Source organism: Sinohyriopsis cumingii, chromosome 15 (assembly GCF_028554795.1).
Source record: "Sinohyriopsis cumingii isolate HCF-2022 chromosome 15, ASM2855479v2, whole genome shotgun sequence".
Lineage (NCBI taxonomy): Eukaryota > Metazoa > Mollusca > Bivalvia > Unionida > Unionidae > Sinohyriopsis > Sinohyriopsis cumingii.
The window spans coordinates 87,985,293-87,998,102 of NC_142975.1; the positions used below are offsets into that span (position 1 = coordinate 87,985,293).

The window sequence follows — 12,810 nt, forward strand, 5'->3', positions numbered from 1 at the left end:
CATACTAACATCCATCACGTTAAATTTCGATTAGAGTTCGACCCAAAACCTCTCCCAAAAGTAACCCACTTCAGGTCCCCAAAGCAGATCTATTTCTCTCCCCCCTCCCCCCCCCCCCACCGCCACCTCTAACAAATGTATAACTTCTATCTTCCCGATTGAATTAAAATTTCATCAAGCGAATTTCAGAGATCGCAATGCAGATGTTACCCAGAAAAAGAAAAACAGCCCATCTTCCTGAACATGTACACCTAACACACTATAGTGCTCCCCTATACTTCCAGTGGATTCTAGGAAAAGGGAAACAGACAGAACGAAAACATCTAGGTCAATACTTTCCGTTTTTAACAGAAATCGGGAAACAAACAGGCAATTAATACATGGAAAGTATGATCGTTCGCGGTAAGGAGCCATCAAAGTAGATTTTTTATATGGAAAAAATTACGGTGAACAAAGAAAATCAATGTTCATTTAATATATGCTAGACAGACTTCATCAAGTAGTTTCCTTTCATTCTCCATCATTATTGGTCTTTCTTTTTCTATGCTGTGAAACATGAAACTACTCATCTAGTGTAAACGCACTGTTTAAAAAGCTCGAGCAAGGAACATTGCTGTCTGGAAATATATACTTCATTTTCCTGTTTGAAACCGGTTTGGTGATTCCCTGAATGCACTTATATGAATCAATAAAATATATGAATTTTACAGGGGTTCAGCGACAGCAATTTTGATACTTTTTGAAGAATTTCATTTACAGTTTCCTGATAGAATTATCCATCTTTTCATACCCCTATACAACTAATTATCGAGTACTCCAGCCCATCCTCTCCTGCTTACTCTCTCCGACTGGTCCTCTGTAGTCCCAATCTGATTAAAAATCAAGATTTCCACTGTCCTACGTAGGAAAGTGAAGATCTGATTTTAATCAGATTGCTTCAGTTCACACTACTATTTCTCCAGCTAGCCCTATCATGTTTGCCCTCTCCAACTTAACCTAAGGTCTCTCCAGCTCGCCTTCTCCACCTCAACTACGATCTCTCCAGCTTGCCAACGATCTCTCCAGCTTGCCTACAATCTCTCCAGCTCACCCTACGATTTATGCAGCTCGCCAAACGATCTCTCCTAGGTTCTCTCCTGCTTATCCATTCTGAACGAGTTGGCGTGCCATATGACTCTGAGTTGTCAGAGAATGTCGGATGAACATTCGTACTCGTACATTCCATGTCACAAATGAAGGCTTCTTGCCTTATCTGTGATTTTAGCAATGCAGGAAACTCCACCCCACCGCCCGAAATACACATAGATTTAATGATTGCATTGCACGAGGGTATCAAGGACATTCACATTAAATTTGAATCAAGAGTACCTACTCACTTTGTTCAGTGAGACATCTCCAGTAAATGAACGTGAGACACCCACTTCCCCTTGTACGGAAAAAACTCAACGACAGCCGTTTTCCATTTCAGGGCAGGTTTGCAGTTGTCGGTGTTCCAGGAGGTATATATTATGAAAAGTTTGGAAACCGGAAAGTCTCTTACTTCTTAAAGTACATAGCTATACATCTTAGATGTTTGCCTTCAGTACGACCTCAGCAAGTGTGTCCCAAATCATCTTTAATCATGTTGTCATAGCTACACATTAAACGTAAGTTTTTGAGATGTTTGTCTCCAGTACAAACTCAGCAAGTGTGCCCCAAATCACCTTTAATCATGTTTGTCTTCAGTACAACCTCAGTAAATGTGCCCCAGATCATCTTTAGTCATGTTGTCCTAGCTGTAACAGCAATAAACAAAAAGAAAATGGCAGAATTTAAGGTCTCGTAAAATGTAGAATTTATTGTGTTTTAATCTAACTCAATGTAAGATATTTCCCACTGAATCCGATTGGGAGAGCGGCCTACAAAAAAAAAAACAAAAAAAAAAAGGCCAACAAACACGTTATCATGCGTTTAAGTACGCATTTATTTCTGTGTTAGTTATGTTTTCTTTAAGAAGATAATTATTTATTTTGCCACAATAACATCCATAGATTTGTGAAATGTTTATATCAACTTATATGATATATATATATATATATATATATATATATATATATATATATATATATATATATATATAGAGAGAGAGAGAGAGAGAGAGAGAGAGAGAGAGAGAGAGAGAGAATACAAATCATATGGCGAATAACAACCCTTTCAAGTGCATTGGATCCAGCAAGGAATCACGTGTGTCAGGGATTAAGATAAAGATGGCTTATCAATTTCTAGGTCAATACAGATATTTTCCAGTATCAGCAACAAGCTGAAATAAACTAGTTGAAACATAATAAAGTTAAACGGTTGAATTCCTGTAGAAACAGCCATGTAAAATTTCGCAAACATAACCGTTTTTCTGTTGTTTTTTTTTTTGTTGTCTTGTCTTGTTTTTTATTTGCCTTTGAAAAAGACTCATTAAAGAGTCGAAAGCGCTCAGATTAGCTAGATAATAGTTTCGTACTGTTCGTTGTCAGTTTATTGCATATATATATATATAATTTTAATGTGAATCAATACGCATACTAGCAATTCTTCTTACTTATTTAATGACAAAAATGTCTTAGGAACACCTTAAATATTGTCTTCACAATTTAAACATTGCCTGCTTGCACGACTTACGTGCAATAGAAAATGAAATAAAGAAACAAATTCTTAATCAAAATTGTTACTCGGTTTGTGATACTCCTCGTTAAGTTGGATTTGTTGGGGTTATTTTATATGTAATGTTTATGTTGTCATAAAAACGGTAATTGTAGCCATGAAATCAGTTGCATCATGTTGTTGTTGATGATGACTATTACTGTTATCATTTTTATTTCTGTTGTCGCTGTTTATTATTATTATTATTATTATTATTATTATTATTAAATCACAAAGCTAAATTTACTAATCTGAATTCAAATGACAAAACATTTCACCAAATTACAAAAGAGTAAAGAAAATTAAAATGCAATCGCTCAAGGTGCTTTGAGCAAGTTTTTCAGAAAGGTCAAAAGTTACGTTCCAAAGGAAAGTTAAGATGTTTTGAAGAGGTTTTTCACAGAAGTCTAAAGTTTCATTTCAAAGGTCAAGGTGTATTGAGCAGGTTTTTCACAAAGGTAAAACCTTACGTTTCAAAATCATTCAGTGGCATTAGCTTCTAGATTTTCGTATTTTTTCAGAAAACTCTGAAAGTGTTCTCGTACGAATATTTCAATATTAAGCCACATTTTAAAATGGCTGACCTAGAACTATTATATTTGATTTTTTTCTTCAAACTCTTTTCCGTTATAAAACATTCACACAACAAAGAAAACAATTTGATATGAGAATTATCAAAGCAATGATGATGATGATTACTCTTTCTCAACTACAAATACCTTGTCCTGATTAGAATCCCATGTAAATATTGTTAAATATTGTATTGCGGGAATGTTCAATTAAAATGGGCGGTGTTTCATTAAATTGTATATATATATATATATATATATATATATATATATATATATATATATATATATATATATATATATATGGCAACAAAATTCAACTTAAATCAAATATCAATAGCAAACTATTTATTTTCAATTAGTGTCAAACGATACGTACAGTACGATGCAAAATGAAAGCTGTGTTGGTATTTAAAAATTACAGTAAGGTAATGCTAGTGTAATTATGTGCCTCTGTGTGTGTGTGTGTGATACTGTATGCATACTTACGTACAAACACACATGCAGCATACATACATACATACATACATACATACATAAGTACGTGTGTACGTCTTGAAATAAACCCAGCTGTACTAAGAGATACAAGGAATATCATAAGAGGCAGTATGCAGGAATGTTAGAGCCTCAGCTTAGCACACACACACACACACACACACACTCTTTAATGACATGTTTTTCCTAAGTAAGGAGAAAATGATCTGAAGAGTTGGGTTAGAACAGTTGTTATATCGTGGGTGAGTTTCAATTAAATAAACCTCAATAGAAGCAGCTTATGTTTGAATTCTGTCTACGTATGTAGTAACCTCAATTGATTTGTGCCTATATAGATAGAAACAGCAATTTAACTGTGTCTACGTAGATAGAAACAGCAATTTAATTGTGTCTACGTAGGTAGAAACAGCAATTTAGTAATGTCTACGTAGAAGCGAAAATTTAAATGTGTCTACATGGATAGAAGGAACAACTGAATTGTGTATACATAGACACAAGCAGCAATTGAAGTGTGTCTACATGGAAGGAGCAACTAAATTGTGTCTACAAAGAATAAAAATTGAATTGCGCATACATGAATAGAAGCAGCAATTCAGTTGTTAAACCATAGAAGGAGCAACTAAACTGAGTTTACATAGAAGGAGCAATTGAACTGAAATATACGCAAGAAGCAACCGAAATGTGTTTAGATAGATAGAAGCAGCAATTGAACTGTGTCTACATAAAAGCAGCAACATAATTGTGTCTACATAGATATAAGCAGGAACAAAATGGGGTCTGCATAGATAGAAGCAGCAATTTAATTGTACAGAAACAGCAACTAAAACGGGTCTACATAGATAGATGCGTGGACTAAATTGGGTCTGCATAGACAGAAGCATGAACTAAAACGGGTCTACATAAATATAAGCATGAACTAAAACGGGTCTACATAAATAGAAGCAGCAATTGAATTTTCTTTGAATAGACAGGAGCAACACTTTAATTGTCTTTACATTAGAAGCAGCAATTAAATTCTGTATGCATGGACAGAAGCACATTTTAATTGTCTACATAAATAGAAGCAGCAATTGAATGGTGTCTACACAGAGGCAGCAACTGAACTGTGCATAGATAGAAGCAGCAATTGAATGGTGTCTACACAGAGGCAGCAATTGAACTGTGCATAGATAGAAGCAGCAATTGAATGGTGTCTACACAGAGGCAGCAACTGAACTGTGCATAGATAGAAGCAGCAACTGATTTGTGTCCGCATGGACAGAAGCAACACCTGAAGTATGTCTATATAAATACAAGCAGCAATTGAATTATCACTATATACAAGAATCAACTTAATTGTGTCTGCATAGAAGTATCAACTTAACTGTGTCTGCATAGAAGTATCAATTTAATTGTGTCTACATAGAAGTATCAATTGTACTGTGTCGACATAGACGTATCAATTTAATCGTGTCTACATAGAAGTATAAATTTAATAGTGTCTACATAGAAGTATCAATTTACTTGTGTCTACATAGAAGTATCACTTTAATTGTGTCTGCATAAAAGTATCGATTTAATTGTGTCTTCATAGAAGTATCAATTTAATCGTCTACATAGACGTATCAATTTAATTGTGTCTACATAGACGGATCAATTTAATCGTGTCTACATAGAAGTATCACTTTAATTGTGTCTGCATAAAAGTATCAATTTAATTGTGTCTTCATAGAAGTATCAATTTAATCGTCTACATAGACGTATCAATTTAATTGTGTCTACATAGACGTATCAATTTAATCGTGTCTACATAGACGGATCAATTTAATCGTGTCTACATAGACGTATCAATTTAATTGTGTCCACATATAAGTATCAATTTAATTGTGTCTACAAAGAAGTATCAGTTCAACTGTGTCTGCGTAGAAGTATAAATTGAATCGTGTCTACATATAAGTATCGATTTAATCGTCTACATATTCGTATCACTTTAATCGTGTCTACATAGAAGTATCAGTTCAATTGTGTCTACGTAGATCTATCGATTTAATCGTGTCTACATAGACGTATCAATTTAATCGTGTCTACATAGAAGCATCATTTAATCGTGGCCACATAGACGTATCAGTTTAATCGTGTCTACATACATGTATCAATTTAATCCTGTCTACATAGAAGTACCAATTTAATTGTGTTTATATAGAAGTATCCATTAATTAACATTACATAGATATAAGCAGGAACTGAATTTTGCCTGCATAGACAGAAGCAACATTTGAATAATGAACGACTAGAGGTGCAAACGTTCCATTCGACGAGCCAAAAAAAATGGTCTCATACAAAAATCTCTTTTTTCCTCTCGTTTGTGGGTCGATATATTGAGAAATTGCGGTGGTTGGAGAGAATACTTATCAAAGTGAAAGCCTGTCTTGCAGTAGTCGTTTGCATGAACGCCTAAATCTGGAATCTAAGAGAGCATAGATCAATGGGTTTATGACGCTATTTATGATGTACAGTCTAAAGAAGAACGAATAAAGTGTGAGTAATCTGGGTGAAAGATCAATTATTATATGCGGATTAAACGACAGTCCAGCATACACTGCGTATGTTACTATGAATATAATAGTTAAAACAAACCAAATTATAGTTTTGTATGGAAATCTCCCAATACGCTCTGAATCTGTACTTTGAGAACTCAGTTTTCGACGGGTTTCATTGATGATCCTACTTACGGTGCTACTTCGTCGAGGATTCGTTCCTTTTACGGCCTCAAGTCCTTTCCGTTCTATATCATTTTGATCCGCGGCATCCTTTTTATTTTTTAAATCAGCATCTTCCTCTACTGTTGTCCGTCTCATTCTGAAGGAATCGAAGTCCATGCGCCTGCCTCTTGTCTTGAAGATTGCACTCCCAACGAACATATACATCACTATACATGTCACAGATACGACGCTTAACAGCACGGCGATGCTCACTTTGTAGATGGGGCGCCATACTGAGAATCTGTACTTCTCATCAGCTGAGCAGACGTACACTTTGGTGGATCCTCCTTGAAAATTTTTCATGGATGCTTCTTCTATCCCACACATTATTGCTGCGGGACAAGCCAGAAGAAGAGCGAACAGCAGCAGCACGAAACACAGTCGGATCACCAAGCGTGTCCGTATTTGAACACTGAATGGCTTGCAAACACGTCGAAAGCGTTCCACTGATATCAGCAGGAGGGTTAATGCAGATGCCCCTGATCCAAAAACATTTAAGAAACACTTGGCCTTGCAGATTGCACCATCTTCGAAGGCAAAATAGTGTCGATGTTTGGCGATTTCTGCCGGTATGATTGTAATGCACGTAACAAGGTCAATAATAGCAAGAAAGAGAGCGAAAACTTTAAAATTGCTTCTGTTGTATTCGTGGCTCAGGGAAAACACAGTCAGTGCAATAGTGTTTCCAACCAAACCGGCAAATGCAAGAAATCCAAAAGTAATCGATAAAGGAAGTAAAGCCGAGGCATATCGGGCATTAAGATTGTCTAAGGCTTCATTGAGACTAGAATTATTAACGTCAGACATTTTCCAAAACAAATTCGACTGTCAGCACAGAGTAATCTTCTAAGATGTGCACTTGAATGTTTGTAACGTCCAGCGTCCAAAGAGCGACTCCAATTTGTTTCCACTAATGTCCTTTGAAGACCAGCTTTAGTCTTGGAGTTTTGGTGATAAATTTTAGATGTAAGGAAATTAAATTTATTCCTTCCGGAAAACGTTTTGCACATAAAGAACACATTCGTGTCTTTTAAAATATGTTCTTATGTGTGAATAAATACAATGAACTTCATTCCTGCTGTTATAATTTCTAATATTATTGTTACACAAAGCACTAATACTACGAATGCAGCAGCATGTCCAAACAACAGCTTATTACGGTGAATACGTTTGTACCAGCACCTCGTGTAGAACCTACGCCTGCAGTGAGATTCATACGTCACGTCTGTCTTTCCAGTTTTCTCCTGCGAATGTCATATTTATAAAACAAATATTTTACACAAACATATACACACATACTGCTCTCTGCAGATTCGAAGTGTCAATAACTTATATATTAATTGCCAGTTGGTGCATTTGAATGAAATTATAACAATATGCATAAAAGCAGAGAATAAAACTTCCCTTTAAACTCGTCAAGCGAATATAATCTCTTAAGCGCCGTATGACCCTCTTCTAAGAAAGACTTGACACTCGACTGCATATAAGATGTATCCGGTCAGCCATATATCCAGTCCGGATGGCTTCTGCAATACGTAAAACTCTCAAGATTCGATTGTGTACATCATCCGTTATACATGCTATATATATATATATATATATATATATATATATATATATATATATATATATATATATATATATATATATATATATATATGCGTTACACGTTACAAATTACAATGAATAAAAAACAAAACAGCTTTCCCCAAAAACTTGAGGAACAAAGGTGCAAAACTAGATTGAAACCAACAGCCCAAGCGCTTTCGGAATATACCAATTCCTTTTTCAAGAGCATAAAGCAAGGACGTTTAAAGAAATGAAACAAGAACAAACAAAACCCACAACAAAAACGTACTTTCTATACAGGATCTACATGATATTTACTGTAAGGATTTACATGAACGATACAATGAAATAAAAAAAGATGACCGAGCAAGGTAAGTGGAGTTGAACATCGCTACTTTTAACTCTGCCACTTTACGAGCACTATATCAGGAGGCAGCGTTTACTTGGCTCCAGCGAGGTACAAATGGAACAAAATTTATCTAGTAACAGCCGAGTGATGTACTTGAAAGTGTAGTTTCCTTTAACTAGAGTCTTGCGTGACTCCGAGCGATCTACGTTGAGAGAGAGAGAGAGAGAGAGAGAGTCTCTGGTAAATATCCGTGCAACATTTTATTACCCATAGGTGTCGCGTTCATTTCTTTTTCGGTTAACCATTTGAAGATTACAATTTATATATATATATATATATATATATATATATATATATATATATATATATATATATATATATATATATATATATATATATATATATAAATTGTAATATATATATAATGGGTCCCCGAGAGACTGAGTGGTCTAACACGCTCACATTTACGGATAACTGCCATCTCACTTCTGTCTGCGTGGGTTCGAGTCTCGGGCTCGGCCAATGTAGGTTGGTGAGAAAGCTTGCCGGTAGCTTCTCGTGGGTCGATGGTTCTTTCCGGTGTTATCCCGGGTTCTTCCTCCACCATTTATACTGGCCTCCATGTATAGCCTATCTTGTGCTGAAAATGGCGTTAAACCCTATAACAACAACAACATGTCTATATATCTTAGCTTCATTCAACCAGATTTCTCGCTTGGCTCTGTGAGATCTCAGCCATGGTCTGGTAAAAGTCTAATTCGCAACTTCTGGGTCAACCTAACTGGACATGCCTTGAATAGCTTCCATTCTGACCATCCAAGCTTCTGACAAAGAAAGATTAACCTTGATGATGGGAATGCATCAAACTGTTTTCATTCGTTGCTTTCTAACATTTTACAATCAACACAGTCAAAGAAATGTAGTTGTTGTTTTGTGTTAATTTTTCAGCGAATGATAGAAATAGCCTAAATGGTCATAATAGATTGCGTTTTTCTTTAACGTAGAAAATTAATGATTTTTTTCTCTACAATACTACGCTGACAAACATCCAATTCACATTTTTTCTCGCAGAAAGATCTGAGGTGGTTCGAATGGTACAAGTCTATATAGCCTCGTTTAACTAGACTATCGCGTAATTCTGAGAGATCTACATAGAACCAGATCAAGAAAAGGCCTGTTTGGAAAAATACACAGACTATCAGGAAAGTGCATTAGCATTATAGCACTACTTTTGCATATAAGAGAAATGTATTTATTATTTTGAAGATGGAAAACATGTATTGCCGCAAAGTCGGATAATACGTGCCCTTTTTCGTGTGTTCAGTGAATTTGTGTTACAGTCTGACAAGTTGCAAGGTTAAAGTGCAGAATGGAAAACCTGTATTTCTTATATACATTGCTTATATAGCCAGTTCAAGAATAAACATAACCATGCCATTTGTGCATATTGTGATCTAAGTTTTATCCAAAAACGCTTACCTGTCAATCAATCGGCATTGTCGTAAGCCACGGGCTAAATTCCGCTACGCCCCTTTATCACCCGCGGCCTCCCATACGGAGATTTCATCGTTGCGCATGAATATGCATAAATTTGCTTTAACTAGTCAATGTGAGTGCGAGTAAATTGTCTCGCCATTGTGACTAACATGACCTTTCACGCTATTTGAATGATTCTATCAAATTTTCTGTTCCAAACACGACCACATATCGGTCAATAAAACGGGGACGTTCATCGATGTACAGGAGAATGTTACATTTCGTTGTTCATGATATATTTGTGTTTATGCGTATGAATGAAAAGCGAGGAAATCCCAGTACATGCAGCCATTGGTGATAACCAATCAACAACTTTAACAGATGTTTTGTAAGCCTCGGTTCAAACGTTGCACTCGTTTGCATTGTCCTTTACCAAACACTGCTCGTGTGGTGAAGATCTCACACGAGAGATTTGGTTGACTGAGATTGTGATCTATCCAAATGACTGTAGACCCCAAACGAGGACCAAACAAATCAATTATTAAGTAATGAGTAATACACGTTACCGCTTCTCCACGAGAAATGCAAATCTTTAGATTCGTTGATTGCGTTCACCATGTATTATATCGTCTCTAAAGTACATTATAAACATGTGTACATATAATAAATATGTCTATATTTATCACTTATGGTTAGATATTTTTATGGATTTTAGTGTACAAATGGTGTGTTTTCCAGACAGGAAAAGAACGAATATAAAATAAATAAATAAATAAATAAATAAATAAATAAATAATCAAAAGTTTATAGATCTCTCAGATTAACTCGATGTTGAACGAGACAATGACCTTTACAGAGTCGTTCTTAGCGTCAATCGGAACATTGCTGAGCAATTTCTGTTAAGTCGAGAAAAAATCCTGGAAGTGGTTGAAGGAGTACACATCAATTTACTGGGTTTGGTGATTTGCCTCTGGCGGAGCGCATAACACACTTTGCGACATAAAAGACCGACAGGTAGTCCCAGTCTACCTTTAGAGCATTTTTACCTGTCTCCTTTTGGTGGTGATACTAGAGTTAGACTTAGGCATTCTTGGTATGGTTTTAAAGGTAATCGTTTATTCTTTAAAATATAAGCTTATGGTGTGGTTGTCTGTGTGTGTTTCGGCGATAGTGTACAGTGAGCAATAAAGTTTTGGTGATGATCCGGAAGTGAAATCTGTGTTCCAGTGCACATTGGATTGTTTTATTATTTGTATTGATTATCACACAGTGGAAAGTTCAGTACTGAGAAACAAATGATGAGAATATATAGTAAAATTAAATGTGTTTTGGGTCTGATTATCCCTCCCCCCCCCACCTCTCCCCGCCGCCTTAACCTGCATGCAAACATAAGAAGTTAACAATAAAGTTCCTGTTTCAACTTGACGCAAAATGTCTGAGGTATAGTCCGTTGGATTGACCTATAAATTGCGAACGGGCTTTCCTGAGAAGTTTCAAACGAAAAAATAGTTCGATGCAATGTCAGTTGTAGACATTATAACATCGCGGACTTCGCGCTAGATAGGCTTGGGTCACAACTATTACTTCCGGTTCAATACTCACGAATGCAGACGCAGTGTATTTTTAAAGCATATTCCCTCTATCAATTGAGTGGTGATACAAGAGTTAGATTCATACATTCTTAGCGTCGAAAGTAATTGTTTATACTTTACAATATAAGCATTACGGTGTGGTTGTCTGTGTCTATTTCGGCGACAGTGCACGGTGAGTAATAAGGCATTGGTGCTGCCGAAAGTGAAATCCGTGACTCATTGCACGTCGGATACCCTGTGACAAGAACTACACCATGAGTTCGATCATCTTTTAAGGCATTTTAGACTAATATTTGATTTATTAGGATTTGGACACAGTGGAAAGTTCAGTACTAAGAAACAAATGTACAGCCTATATAGGGAACAATAATTGTGATCTGAGTCCATATTTACTGACCTCTGAAATTTAAAAGCTTGACAACGTAAAAAAGGAACGCACCTCAGAAGCTGAAGATTTGACAAAGGAAGTGTTCCGGTGAGCATGGGCAATTTTCCGTTTTGTGAACTGCACGTTGCCACAGTTTACGAAGAACTGTACTCAGTTCAAATTACAATCAAACGTGTATTGGACTGACTTGAAGAAGTCCTTGCAGCAAAATACGAAAAGGGACCAAGTGTATGGAAATATTTGGTTGGATTGAATAGTAAATCGCCAGATATCAGAGGCGCTTACTTAGCAGGACTGGTGTAAAGTGATAATTTTGGAACAGAGAATTGCTTCTGGCAGAGTACACCAACAAAAGGGCAAAAGCTAAAAATGTTCCGATCGTCACTTTTTGTACTACAGCGTTTGTTTATTATTATTTGTTAGCCATGCCACTATTAAACTTGTGAAAGAAGACCGATAGTTGTTTTCCTTCATGATGTGTGATTTCTAAGAAATGATTATAACTGACTCAGTTCATGTTAAATTACGACAGTATTCATATTTAGGTCCGTGGTCAATACAAAGTTTGAATAGTCTGATAGGTGGGCGGTGTTAGTGAATTGCTAATTAATGTATCAACGCCACCGGAAACGGAACGAAATTTACAACTTTGCCCACGGGAATAAGAAATAAAAATAGTTGGGATCGCTACGTAATGTTTACTGTATCACACCTACGACGGCGAACCCATCAAGTATGACAAACACCGGTTAAATCGTATTCCACTTGTCCCAAACTTGACCCTTCCTTTCCGGCGAACTGAAACTTTCAACATAGATTCCGTACGTTTGACCTTCACTGTGTGTGTATATGCATGTGAACGTATAGATTATTTTATTGCCGCTGTCTAATTTGTTCGTCCTCAAATTAATGACATGCAAATTATTTGAGCTTGTTGTTTTTCTTAAACACCAGAAAT

General features: G+C 36.1%; 1 protein-coding gene across 2 annotated transcripts; it reads right to left on the bottom strand.

The window, feature by feature from the left end:
• Window positions 1-328: 328 nt before the first annotated feature.
• On the bottom strand, window positions 329-10,211 carry LOC149782257 (phe13-bombesin receptor-like). Of its 2 annotated transcripts, XM_089933635.1 has the most exons (3): window positions 9,876-10,211; window positions 6,449-8,004; window positions 329-1,775 (listed from the first exon to the last, which is right to left on the bottom strand). In XM_089933635.1, the coding sequence occupies exons 2-3, from the start codon at window positions 7,283-7,285 to the stop codon at window positions 1,758-1,760; spliced, it is 855 nt and encodes a 284-aa protein (XP_089789761.1). In that variant the 5' UTR covers window positions 7,286-8,004; window positions 9,876-10,211; the 3' UTR covers window positions 329-1,757. The 2 variants fall into 2 exon arrangements, with proteins under 2 accessions (XP_089789761.1, XP_089789760.1); XM_089933634.1 differs by lacking the exon at window positions 329-1,775 and having other exon boundaries at window positions 1,946-8,004; window positions 9,876-10,209.
• Between the last annotated feature and the right edge of the window lie 2,599 nt (window positions 10,212-12,810).

What these genes read in the sequence shown, in the direction of transcription:
- LOC149782257 (XM_089933634.1), bottom strand. Translation starts at nt 7,285, where the DNA reads ATGTCTGACGTTAATAATTCTAGTCTCAATGAAGCCTTAGACAATCTT.